At 43.4% G+C, this 13,948-nt stretch overlaps 1 protein-coding gene across 2 annotated transcripts in view; it reads left to right on the forward strand.

Moving 5' to 3' along the window:
- Positions 1-13: 13 nt before the first annotated feature.
- The window catches only part of CCDC66 (coiled-coil domain containing 66), a 236,185-nt gene continuing 222,250 nt past the window's right edge, over positions 14-13,948 (forward strand). For both annotated transcript variants that reach the window (XM_069206457.1, XM_069206458.1), the window contains exon 1: positions 14-158. In XM_069206457.1, coding sequence (XP_069062558.1) covers positions 148-158 — 11 coding nt within the window. In that variant the 5' untranslated portion in view covers positions 14-147. The remainder of the gene's footprint in view (positions 159-13,948) is intronic.

A 13,948-nucleotide genomic window follows, 5' to 3' on the forward strand; every position in this document is an offset into this window, starting at 1 on the left:
CTCATTAAGCAGTGGCAGCAACCAAGGTATACAGTATGACTCCAGGAAGTGCGCGCTGCAGCTGGGACAAGCTGAGCTTGGTCTGGATGTCATGGGAAGAGACTTCCCCTATTAAGGTACTCGGGGATCCTTGACAGGAGCAGCAGCATGAATCTAGGGTAAGTGAGCCACGGAGCTTGGCAGGCACGCGCGTTTCTTATCGCTTTTGGCTCGGGTTATTGCCATTACTAAGTCTTTGTCGTGGTGGTTATATCATCAGTGCGAGTACCGTGGCTCATTATTTGGAAATTGTGACGACAGTGGATAATATAGACCAGGCCACCTACAGTATGTTGCCGAAGTAGTAACGCGTTTAGACGACCTGATAGTGGTATGAAGTGCACCAACAAATGTGTTGTGTTATCTGTGATAGTAGATGGCGGATTTTTACTTTCGAGTGAGTTCTAGGAAATGACGGCGATAGCGAGCCTGTCAGTGCATGTAGGCATTCATTTTCTGCGTCGTAATTCTTGTATACGACATTGAAAATCGTAATGCTGATGGAAATACTGATTGAACGCATGCTCACAAACATATGAGCATTACATCAGGGAAGCAGTGCTGGAGGCAGTATATTACAGTCGCTCTGTTTCTTATACGGTTAGGCTCCAGCTAATAAGAGATTTGCTCAAAGGTATCCCTCGCTCAACTAAGGACGTGCTTACTGTCCAAAGCTACCTTTTCGCAAATAGTTAGAAAAGATTAATTTGGAGACAGTTAAGGTTGTAAATCTTAATTATTGCATTGAGATTTTGAAGGCCAGTTGTCTCCAGTAACACAGAGACATGATGTTAACCTATTACCGTCACACTAAAGCAAATAAAGCTTACAATTGTTATTAAAGTTCTTTCTACCCTTTCAGACAGGGACCCACAAATCGGGTATAACCGGTTATAAACAATTTTTAAAACACTATGGCCTTCATTATGTCATTGGCGGTAATGACCGCCTACTGCCGCTGCGACTGCAGCCAAAACACAGTCGCTGCGACTACCTACCATCTGTCATATTATGACTGTAGCCGGAATTCCGCCAGAAAGCTGGCAGAATTCCGGCTGCAGCCATTGTGGCGGTAAGGTGGTGCTGCTGCCAGCAGCAGCGCCACGCCAGTAGACCGCCGCAGACTGTATCATGACCTATGATACGGCCTGGCGGTTTTCTGTTGGCGGACGCCACGTCCCGTCTCCTGCCGGAGGACCCCCTGCAAGCAGGTAAGTTGAGTGCTCCAACAGGGGTGGTGGGTGTTGTTTGTGTGTGCATGCAGGTGTGTGGCATGTAAAGTGCGTGCATGGTTGTGAGTGTGTGTGTGTATGTTGTGTGAATGCGTGGGTGCTTGTATGTATGTCAATGTGTGTGTGAATGCATGCATGGGTGAATGTGGGTATGAGTGTGTGTATGCGTGTCTATGTTGGTGTGTGAATGTGCATGTGTGTCGTGGGGGTGAGTGGGGGAGGGGACAGGGCAGACCCTTATCAGAGTCAGGGAAGGAATTCCCTGGCACTGATAGTGCCTGCCGCCGTGGTTTTCGTGGCAGTAAGAAAGCCACGAAAACAATAGCGGTAGGCTGGGTCATACTCCTGCAGGTGGGACAGTGACAGCCGCTTGGCTGGAGACTGAAGTCTCCAGCCCTACGAATGGTACCGCCCTGGAAGACGGAGTGGTACATTGGCGGAATGTCATATTTTGGGGAGAGGTACCACCAGCCTGTTGGCATTACCTGTCTCCAAAATACCGCCGTCCGCCAGGGTCATAATGAGGGCCTATATGTTTTTTAGGTATGGAAGCCACATTAGGTGTGTTTCCAACGTCAAAATAACCATTGGAAAAGCAAACAGGTCTCGCCTTAGGCTAAATTAAAAAAAAAAAAAAAAAACAGACTTGATGTGGCCAGCCATGTCATTTTACATGTGTACACCTACAAAATGATGGGTCTGCTTTTTTTCCCCTTATAGTTGCCAATCCAAATAGGATTGGGTCCAGTGCCTTAACACTGTGTTATCTTTCATGCATTGTTCTCTATTTCTTTGACTACAGTCGTATACTGTTCTCTCTCCCATCCTATTCTATACCATCTCCTGCTCTATTCTATTTCTTATTCCCATGCCTAAATGTGTGTGCCCTTTTGTCTTGCGCTGTCAGCCATCCTGTACTCTTTATCATCCAGGCCTCTTCCATCCTATGTCGCATCATCCTCTTCTCTCACATTATCTGATTCTTCATTACGTAGTGCCCACTGCCCCATTCTTCTTGCTCCTTTATCCAACAACCTTTCGTTAAGTGCGTTCTCAGTGCATGCCCTTACCCGTTGCTCTTTTCCATCCTGCGAATTCTCATCCTGTTCTTTAAACCCTGTTTTCTTCCATTCTTCGACGACTCATTCTAATTCTGTGCTACTGATAACATGCTATTGCATGTACTCTCTCCGTCATGTGATGGTCATTGCTCTATGCTTTGACAACTTGTCCCATATCTTTTTTGCATCTTGTCCTCTGACCCTGTGCTCATTTGCATCTGCATACCCATCCCCTATCCCGTGCTCTCCACATGATGTCCCCAAGTTGTTCTGTGTGCTCTTACTATCCCTTCTACGCACTTTCTGATTCTGGGCTGTTACATGTTCTGTATGTCATCATTGCATGATATATACCATAAAATACTCTCTCAGCTTGCTTTGATCGGGATGCACCAATTTATTAATTACCCCATTGAGCCTATTAGCCAATAGTTTTGTCATTATTTTATAGTCTGTGTTTAACAATGAAATTGGACGGTAAGCATTTGGATCCTCCCTATCTTTATTTTTCTTAGGGAAGCTAACCACATTCCCTGTGTACCAAGTTCTGGGGATTTCCTCGCCCTGTAATAAACCATTTAAAAGGGCTAAGAACTCCTCAGCAAATGCATTTATGAAAGTCTTATAGAACTCAGCCGGGAAGCCATCCGGACCGCAGGTTTTCCCTGTGGGGAGATCCTTAACTACGTCTAGAAGTTCCGGCTTTGTAAATGGTTGAGACAATTTCCTACGGTCCTCATCTGAAAGAGAAGGAATATTAAGGTCCGACAGGAACATCTCAATGGTCCTGAAATCTATAACTGACGCGTCACTATAGATTTGTTTATAATGCCCCAGCATGATTTGGTCAAGGTCTCGAGGATCAGTGCGCCTAACCCCAGTAATCGGGCATCTTAAAGCGTGTATAGCATTGCCAGCGATACGATCTCTAGCTTGCCATGCCAAGAATTTTCCAGTAAAATTGCTTTCTTCATAACTTTTCTGTTTATAAGATCCATATTCTATATCAACTTTTTTTTTTTTAAAACTACCGCCAAAGCTTTCTTGGCAGCTTCGAAAGCCTTCCTATTAATATCCGAAGGGGCATTCAAATATGAGACTAAACACTTGTAAACTACATCTTCCAATACCGCAGTTTGTTGTTTCAGAGCCCGTTTATCAGCTACCTCTTTAACGATTACCCAGCCCCTGAAGTAGGCCTTAAATGCATCGCAGACTATTGCTGGGGTTGAAGACCCCTGATTGCGTTGAAAAAAATCCCTTATTTCAACCTGTGAAGTTTGTATCCACCCTTCTTCTGCTAAAAGGCGGAGATTAAAAATCCACCTTCTAATCTGCGGTAGTTTAATTGTAGAGTGGAGTGAAATTTCCAGCAGCAGAAGGGTATGGTCGGAAAGACCAGAATGCTGGACGGATTGAGATCGATAGCACAATCTTTCAGAGATAAAAAAAAAACAATCTATACGCGAGGAGCTTTTATACCGTGAAGAGATACAGGTATATTCCCTCACGTCGGGGGTGTTTGTCCTCCAAGGATCACAAAGTGCCAGCTCCTTAACATAATCTCAAAACGTCTTTGCTACTTTAGGTTTATACTTTCTCTTACCTTTTACGGTAGTGTCTAGAGCTGGGTCCTGAAGAAAGTTGAAATCCCCCCCCAATAATAATTTTCCCTGTCAGCTGTAAAAGGGAGTGAAACAAGTCTATATACGTGGCCGGATCATCCGTCAGAGGGGCATGAAAACTAACAAAAATGAATCTCTCCATTGCAACTGTACACTGAACCCAGCACCAACGCCCTTCAGGGTCGGAGAGAAAGTCCAGCGGTTGTGCATTCAGGGTTTTAGCTAAAGAAAAATGCCACCCCTCTATGAGCCGCTGAGGCTGCCGCAAGTACTTTAAAATCAGCCATTTTTTTAAACATTTGAAAACCTGAAACTTTATGAAATGGAATATGGGTTTCTTGAAGAAATATAACTGAGGGATGAAGATCAATTACCCTCTTTTCAATAGCGTACTTTTTCCTATGATTGTGTAATCCATTAATATTCCAGGATGGGAACCTTAATGGCAAAAGCGATTGTGTCATTTCATTAAATTTTGAGCTAGTGTGCCTGTAGCCTCCCTAAATCTGGAGAAAAATACCCTCATCAATCGTGACGATCCTTTACATTGACTAAAACAGATCCTGATATCCATGCCTCCCCCCCTCCCTTCAGTGGCCCACACCTGGAGACCTCCCGCCTGGACGACCCGGGGCCACGTCCCTCCCCCACCCTTTGTCCCACTTCTTCCTTAGCAAGCTGCCTTGTCATAGCACCCTAGGCTAGTGAGAGAAAATTAGAATAGTCTGTCCATACGCTACGGCAAAAAAAAAAAAAAAAAAAGGGGGTCGGGCCTCTACTATGAGACTGTCCTTTCTAGTATTCAATATATCACCTTATAGTCTTTCTAAAATGACTAAGTTGATATGGCACTCCCCTCAGAGTGCCATGCCAACTTCACACTGCCTGTGGCATAGGTAAGTCACCCCTGTAGCAGGCCTTACAGTCCTAAGGCAGGGTGCACTGTACCACAGGGGAGGGAATATGTGCATGAGCACTATTCCCCTACAGTGTCTAAGCAAAACCTTAGACGTAAGTGCAGGGGAGCCATAAGAGTATATGGTCTGGGAGTTTGTCAAACACGAACTCCACAGTTCCATAATGGCTATACTGAAAACTGGAAGTTTGGTATCAAACTTCTCAGCACAATAAATGCACACTGATGCCAGTGTGCAATTTATTGTAACATACATCCAGAGGGCATCTTACAGATGCCCCCTGAATACCTACCCGACTTCTAGTGTAGGCTGACCAGTTTCTGCCAGCCTGCCACACACCAGACATGTTGCTGGCCACATGGGGAGAGTGCCTTTGTCACTCTGTGGCCAGGAACAAAGCCTGTACTGGGTGGAGGTGCTTCTCACCTCCCCCTGCAGGAACTGTAACACCTGGCGGTGAGCCTTAAAGGCTCACTCCTTTTGTTACAGCGCCCCAGGGCATCCCAGCTAGTGGAGATGCCCGCCCCTCCGGCCACTGCCCCCACTTTTGGCGGCAAGGCTGGAGGAGATAATGCGAAAAACAAGGAGTCGTCACCCACCAGTCAGGACAGCCCCTAAGGTGTCCTGAGCTGAGGTGTCCCCTGCCTTTAGAAGTCCTCCATCTTGAGTTTGAAGGATTCCCCCAATAGGATTAGGGATGTGCCCCCCTCCCCACAGGGAGGAGGCACAAAGTGGGTGTAGCCACCTTCACGGACAGTAGCCATTGGCTTCTGCCCTCCCAGACCTAAACACCCCCCTAAATTCTGTATGTAGGGGCTCCCCAGATCCCAGGAAATCAGATTCCTGTAACCTGAAGAAACGAGAAGGACTGCTGACCTACATGCCTGCAGAGAAGGAGGAAGACAACAACTGCTTTGGCCCCAGCCCTACCGGCCTGTCTCCAACTTCAAAAACCTGCTTCAGCGAAGCATCCGACAGGGACCAGCAACCTCTGAAGTCTCAGAGGACTGCCCTAGACTACAGAACCAAGAAACTGCTGTGAACAGCAGCCCTTTTCAAAATCTGCAACTTCTTTGCAACAAAGAAGCAACTTCCAAGGACTTCACGTTTCCCGCCGGAAGCGTGAGACTCTACACTCTGCACCCGACGCCCCCGGCTCGACCTGCAGAAAACCAACACCACAGGGAGGACTCCCCGGCGAATGAGAGCCCGTGAGTAGCCAGAGACGACTCCCCTGAACCCCCACAGCGACGCCTGCAAAGAGAATCCTAAGGCTCCCCCTGAGCACAACTGCCTGTAACAAGGGACCTGACGCCTGGAACTAGCACTGCACCCGCAGCCACCAGGACCTGAAGGAACCGAACCTCAGCGCATGAGTGACCCCCAGGTGACCCTCTGCCTAGCCCAGGTGGTGGCTGTCCTGAGAAGCCCACCCCGTGCCTGCCTTCACCGCTAGAGTGACCCCCGGTCCCTCCATTGTTTCCTACCTAAAACCCGACGCCTGCTTTGCACACTGCACCCGGCCGCCCCAGTTTTTTGTGTGCCTACTTGTCCCCCCCCCTCCCAGCGCTCTACAAAACCCCCCTGGTCTCCCCCCCCCCCCGAGGACACAGGTACTTACCTGCTGGCAGACTGGAACCAGAGCACCCCTGTTCTCCATAGGCGCCTATGTGTTTTGGGCACCTCTTTGACCTCTGCACCTGACCGGCCCTGAGCTGCTGGTGTGGTAACTTTGGGGTTGCCTTGAACCCCCAACGGTGGGCTGCCTATACCCCAGAACTGAGACTTGTAAGTGTTTTACCTCCTAATCTAACCCTTACTTACCTCCCCCAGGAACTGTTGATTTTTGCACTTTGTCCACTTTGAAAATAGCTTATTGCCATTTTTACATAGACTGTATATGATATTGCTTTCATTCAAAGTCCCTAAAGTATATAAGTGAAGTACCTTACATGTAAGGTGTTTAAGGTTAAATCTTGAACCTGTGGTTCTTAAAATAAACTAAGAAAAGATATATTTTTCAATATATATTGACCTGGAAGTGTCTTTGAGTGTGTGTTCCTCATTTATTGCCTGTGTGTACAACAAATGCTTAACACTACCCTCTGATAAGCCTTCTGCTCGATCACACTACCACAAAATAGAGCATTAGAATTATCTACTTTTGCCACTATCTTACCTCTAAGGGGAACCCTTAGATTCTGTGCACACTATTTCTTACTTTGAAACAGTATATACAGAGCCAACTTCCTACAGCCTCCCATAAGGTCTGGGCGGAGTCAACCGAGGTTTAATTCTCAGGAAAATACTGCTTAGTTGCTTTTAATAGATTCTCTGTAATGCATGACACCTTGAAATACCAGGAATTAAGCGATTTACCCCAGTGCTCTCAACCCTTATGGAGACCAAATACTGTCCATGTTGGGGAATGGTTCGTAATACAAATAGCATTCTGCTTCATACTAGCTGCTATTATTCACTTGATGGGTTGCACTAATACAACCTACATTTGGTCAAATAGCAGCACAGCCGTGAAGAGGCAATACCCACCTAGATAGATCCCAACTTTGAGTGACTTTTTTTTTTTCTTCTAACCTATGTGTAGCGGAAAGCTGGCCCAAAGATATTTCTCTGAAATTTTTGGCTGATCTCTGTAGCAAGACCTAAAAACAAACAGCAGACCGCAAACTCTGATTTGTATGAAGAGTGTTCGACTATTGCAGCATGTGTGTGGCCTCAGTGACCCTTTCTGACCCAGGAAAGACGTAAACCACAAGGTTCATTTTTTGTTTGTGTTCTACTGCTTCCTGAATAAACCTAGCTTTCTAAAGTTGGAACTTCCCTTTCTATTGTGAAAAGGCTGTAATTGCATTCCCCATCTAATTCCACCAGATTGGTTACATTCAATATAATTTTTAAATAATTGTGATTATTAATTGTAATAATAACACTATAGTCTTTAAAATATTAACAATAAAACTTCATTAATAAAACTTATATATTGATATAGATTATATGCTTAATTTTCACTTACAATTTCAAATCATAATGGTTGTCACATCTTACATAGGCAATGAATATCATGGGTGACCATAAACACAATTGTATCATTCATCGCCATCTTCTGAATAGGTGTCATCATTCTCTGCATCTGTTTGATTTTCACAGGCGGGAAGTCTGCACATTTCAGTGCACTTGAGGTAATTTAGACAGCAGACACATGTTGGCATTTTGCAGTTCCTAATGGAGTTGCAAGCTAGTAGATCTAACACAGCCTGAGGTGCTGGCTGCCCCTCCATCTAGTCCACCACTAATTGCTCTGTTCCCTCGTGTTTTTCCAACTTCCTACCGAAGAAATCTTTTGTTTATAGCGGCTTTATCATTTGCACGTTCGGCATGTTACTTCCGTGCAAGGTAGAAGTTGATGACTGTCTATCTCACCCTTCCGTGCACAGAATAGGTGACATTTCAAGTCATTCATGTGATGAACCTAAGAGAATTGCTCCAATTTGTCCATCAGTTCTACAGAGAGATCACATTCATCTCTGAGCTGTGAAAATGTTTCATGTGTATGTCTGTTGGCAGATAGGATTTTGAATGCACTTACATTTCCATATCCCGCAAATGTGCTTTTTATGTCACATTCTGTAAACATGTCGAGACCTATCATAGCTCGACAAACATTTTCACCAAGAGTTGAAGCTATTTTCCCAATGTCAAGGACTCACATGCTTATTTTAATACCACATTTCAGAAAGAATTTAGCCATGAATCTGTCATGGAATCCAAAACACATCATAAACTGTTTCATTAGAGGGTATCATTACTGCCTCATAATCCTCATTAACAGCATGCAGCAACAAACAACCACCTGATTTTTCATGTGTACTGTTGAGATTGGGCACTTTGTGGCTCCCTCCAGATGTGTTTTTGTAGCATTTATCTTCACAGTTCGAACTGTTTTTTATTCTCCAGTTTTACAAAATACTCTGGTTTCCTCCTTTCATTAACAAGAAATCCGATGAGAGTTGATGTGTTCATTACGTGGCTTAGGAATTTCCTCCACTGTCTGACATTCTGGGAAGGTGTGATGCTCTATAACTGGTGCTGCAGTTCTTCCCCTCTGGTTGTCCTTTCACTGTTCTTAATAGATGTCTCATTTTACGGATCAATCACAACAGCAGTTCTTTGACTTCTTTTTCGTTCCCGCAAAGCCATGGACAAGACAGTCATAGCCACCTCACCAAAGTTTAAATCCTCTCATTTTGCTCTCTGAACCAAAACCGTACCATCAACCAGCGTGGTTAAATTTCCAAGTATTTCCTCAGCAGGAGCAACATGTTTCTGCAAGTATGTTGCTAAAACAGCTTTGCTTGTCTTTCACAATAGACCTTCTGGAGTTACGAAAGCCAATGGTAAAAGTCCTAAGGGATGAGCAAGTACATCCACCATTTGAAGGTTCAGATTCTGTGCTGTCACAATGATTCATCCAAATAGCGCTTTGTCTGCTTTCATGATGATTGCCTTGTCATTGATGTTCATTGCCTCCTTCTTTGACGTTTGTGAAGGTTTTTAGTTTTGTTCACTTTCATTGCGTCATGAAACTTCTTAATAGGTGGATTATTCTCAAGTTTGGAGTCTGTATAGCACTGTTAACCTAATTCATGCCCCTTCATTATGTCCGATACTATATCATGCAATGCCTTTTTTGCAGTGGGAAACTAATGAGATTATGTGGCCCAACAAATGGGTTTATCCAGCTGTGAACAAAGCCAACAGCTCTCGTAGCAGCATCTTTGCCTTTTTCAATTTGTGACTTTTATAGGTTTGCGTATGTAAGATCTGATCCGTTGTTACAAACCATTTCCCTTATCTGACCCAAATAGGTACCTCTGTGTTCAGCCATCATATAATATCTTTTCACAACACCCACCTTGAGGTTGATCCTTGCCATACCACCCGGAGTCTGTGTGTCTTTGTTGACTGTTACCTCCTATCACTTCATCAACCAGAATTCGTCCAAAAAGATTAACATCTGACAGTTGAACTGAAAGGCATCCGTTGATGAAGTTGTGGTGTATCTCTGGATGTTTCATTGCAAGTAATGTAATTTGGACATTGTATTCAGGAAGATATATAGCGTAGTTCATCTTGTCATACGCAAAACACCATGGGAGCATAGAGCGTATGGTGGTAAGATGTATATGCCACTTTCCTTCTCAATCAGCATGCAGCAGAGCCAGGAAGACATTTTTAACAATATCCACATACAACGTCCAAAATGCAGAACAATCCCCATTGTCATGACAAAGATGTTCCAGGAATACATCCCAAAGCTGTTTTACTTAGGCAAAGGCAGATTCTGCAAGAGGTCGTCATCTAATCTCTGTTGTCATAAGTGTTTTGCAAAGTCATAAACATCCTCAATGAAGGAATGGATTACCTGAATGTTCTCTTCGTAATACTTCTCCACCCAGGGGATGAATTCCAATAGAGCCAGTGTCAACATAGCTTAATTCACGCACTTGTGTACTGGAATTGCACAATTGTATATATGACCTTCTACTACTGATGAAATTGATCCTTTTGCGACCATGTCTTCTTCAATGCAAAGGTTGCGAAGTCCAGCCTCTTGAAAGCGTTTTCCAAGAATGGACATGACATTGCAAATGGTGTGAAAGGTGCCCATTTGAAGCATGATTCTGTCGTATGTTGTTTTATGCTTCCACACAATTTCAGTTGCTTTTGTGTAGAGAGCTTGGTCCATGACCACTACAATGTTCGGCAAATGCAGTGATCCCCTTATCAGTTCTGACTGTTTCAAAATTTCAGATACAGTAGTCAGCTCACTTGCAAGGGCATTACTGGTGTGGAAGTTGCCAATGGAATCCTGTGATACTCTAACTAGGTCTTTAGTCCAGTCCAACTTGATAATATCTGTGTGAGGCTCGCTTTTTGTTTTGTAGCACCCCAGATTATGTTCTTATTTTGTGCAAGCTTCAATTGGGCAAAATGTTCCGGCATGACTTTGGTACTTGTCATCAATGGCTGAGGCCCAACTCATTCATCAGAACCATATATGAACAATTCTCCAGTATTTGAGGTGATCAATGTTCTTTGCTTTTGTTTCTCAGTGCTCGGGAGAGGAGTTTGAAAAGGTTGTGGTCCAAACAACTTGGGCTGCACAGCTATACCGTTGACTCAATGAGTTGTCCCCTCACCAGTAAGAGTCTTTTCCAGCCTATCAGTTTTATCCCATGCTAAGTTATGAAGACCTGAGGCTGAATGTCAGCTGGAAGAGCAATTTGCTCATTTAAGGTGTCAGCAGGTTTCTGAAGACACAAGGCAGTATCATTTTCTTCCAGGTGTGAGTATGAAATCCCATTACCAAGCATTTTACAGCGTATGGGAGCAACAATTGCTTGGTTTTCCGCTGGCCATTTGTGACTGCATATATAATGTCCCGATTGAATAATTGCATAAGGAAGGCGACCCTTTTGAAATGCTCTGTTTTCTGGATCACCAGTCAGATATCCTAATAGGAACCGTTTGATGTAATCAGGCACTGTAAATGAATTTTCCTTGGTTGTCTGGGAATATGTGGGAGCTGTCACCGAACTTAGAGTCCAATTTTCTTCTAATATGCTTCTTGGTTGATTTGTCTTTTCCCTGTATTCCTCTTAGTGTCATGAGAGTTTCAAGCCTTTCAGTGAGAGTCATCACACATTACCTCCTTGTTAGGAATAATCACAGTTCTAATGTATTGAAATAGTTCATTATATTCTTCATCTCTCATATTTTTGTAGCGATGATCTGTTTAAATGCTAGATGCATGAGCTCCCTTCTTTGCTTTAACCCTCGTATATTTCCTATAACAAGATTCGTGATAATGGGCTTCTGCGGCCGCTATGTCCCTATTACAAACTGCGAAGATCTTCGAATCACAATTAATGGTTGCACACTCTTGAAGCCTTTTGTCATCTCTAAGGTCTGTATCCTTGATTGATTTTCTCACATGTTGCTGTTCCTTTGCTACATTTTATCTTTCCACAAAATATACATTGTTCAGCATACACGTTTGAGATTAATGACGGTCTTCTGTTTAAGCGTTTACGCGTGCACTTACTCATTTCAGCATCATTACTGACACTTGCTCCATCTTTTCGCTTGATAGTCTGTAAATCTCTCTTCATAGTACACAGACTTCTGCAGTTCCTATGGTAAAATACGTGGAAAACAATGTTGTTTTCCACATTTCTCACAATGTCTAACTTTGGAAAGTGATTCCTTACTTGAGCTGCCACTAACACATTTTATCATGATGAGTAATCCTGCAGGCTTGTCGGCGTAACTCCATGTTGGACATTTGCCATAAGTAAATTATACCCTGGGGGTCAGAGGGACAGGATGTGCTTGTTTCAGTCATCTTCATGATGCAGCGCCGTAATTTTCCATCAGCTCTGGAAAAAAGAAATTAATTAAACAAATTTATAAATTTTACTTGGTGTACTTAATTATAATAGTAATTATGATTATATTATTATACACGCATATAATCACATTTATTGTAATTGTTTTATAATAATCATGAAAACATTTCCATTTACATAAAGGTATCTTGGGAGTGGAGTGGTAACTCATAAAAGACGAAGTGTTGTGATTTGCTATCACATGTTTTCCTTGTCTAGGCATCCATACCTCGCTTAGCCATTTCCACTGAGTTGCCTCCTTGAGCCCTTCACTAGGGCCTACTATCCCTTCCTATAATTAATAACAATATTCTGCATGCCTTGGTATCCTCAGATCCCTTATTTCCCTGTGTCTCTTTTCCCACTGTGTTTCCCAGAAACTTAGATCTCATCCTCCCATTCCTGCTACAGTTTGTTTGGTCTGATTTGGCTTGTTTGTTTGAGGTCTCTCCCTGTCACATCTCTCAATATTCTTTTTCCTGTCTCTGCAATCCTACGCTCACTATTAGTCCTCAGGAGTGTGCTGACCAACTAGTGAGGGTTTTTATAGGCTTCATACTGTGATGCTTGCTATGTGCAGTACAGGTCTGTTCAGTGGTACAATGGGTTACCTTGTGTTTATGAGATATCATATTCATGGGGTGCTACTTGACAGTCGGTTTGATGTGGTAATGGGTGACTAGTTAGTTTTGTAGCGGATAAGGTGAAGATGGAATACAGTCAGTGCACAAGATTGCAGCTCACAAGCCATTTCCTTACTAGAAGAGGCCAGAGCAATTAATATCAATAGAGCATGCCAAAAAGACATTCCATTGTCAAATTAACACTTTTAATGCAAGATAGCTGTCCTGTATAAACGGTCCACCTGAAGCTGGGATGTTCCCTGGGTGAAAATCCCAAAGAGCAATGCTGGCCCTATTGTTGACGCATTTAGAGATCATACTGGAATAATAGTAGACTAATAAATACTGAAATATCTAGTCGTTGATTGATGTTCCATTTAGTCATGGTACTTTCGAGGTAGGGAATCTGGAATTGTGGGCCCAGGCTTGGGTGCCAGTACTTGCCAAATGTCCATGTACTGGTGTACTCTCCCTCTGGCCCCCTAAACACCCCCTCACGTGTAGCACCTTTTAAAATGTCTTTATTAGTTCTCTTATTTTCAAGTAACACATAGATTAGGTCCATAGGATCGTGTTCTAATCATCGTGTGCATCAATCAAAGTTTCATAAAATAAGTTATTCACTTACAGCAGCTTACTGTATCTAATCAATATATTACCTTAATGACAATGAAACGCGTATATGAGACCAATTTTGCTTCTGACTTCAGATTTCACCTCCAACGCTCTCCTTCTTAGCTGGGCAGATGTCACCGTCCAACCTTCCATTCTCCTCCTGCTTTATAGCTCTTGTAGCAGTCCAGCTCAATTCTCTCAGTCTAGCCAGAATTATTCTCTTTTCCTCAGCCAAGCAAGTTTTTCTTAAGAACTTCTCCAGTACAGCTAATGTTGAATCCTATTACATATGTGTCCTTATTCCTGCTCCATGAAGCCATGGGTGCCTTAAATATCTGAAGAGGCTTAACAACTATACCAACGGATA

The sequence above is a fragment of the Pleurodeles waltl genome, chromosome 9 (genome assembly GCF_031143425.1).
Source record: "Pleurodeles waltl isolate 20211129_DDA chromosome 9, aPleWal1.hap1.20221129, whole genome shotgun sequence".
In the NCBI taxonomy this organism is placed as follows: Eukaryota; Metazoa; Chordata; class Amphibia; order Caudata; family Salamandridae; genus Pleurodeles; species Pleurodeles waltl.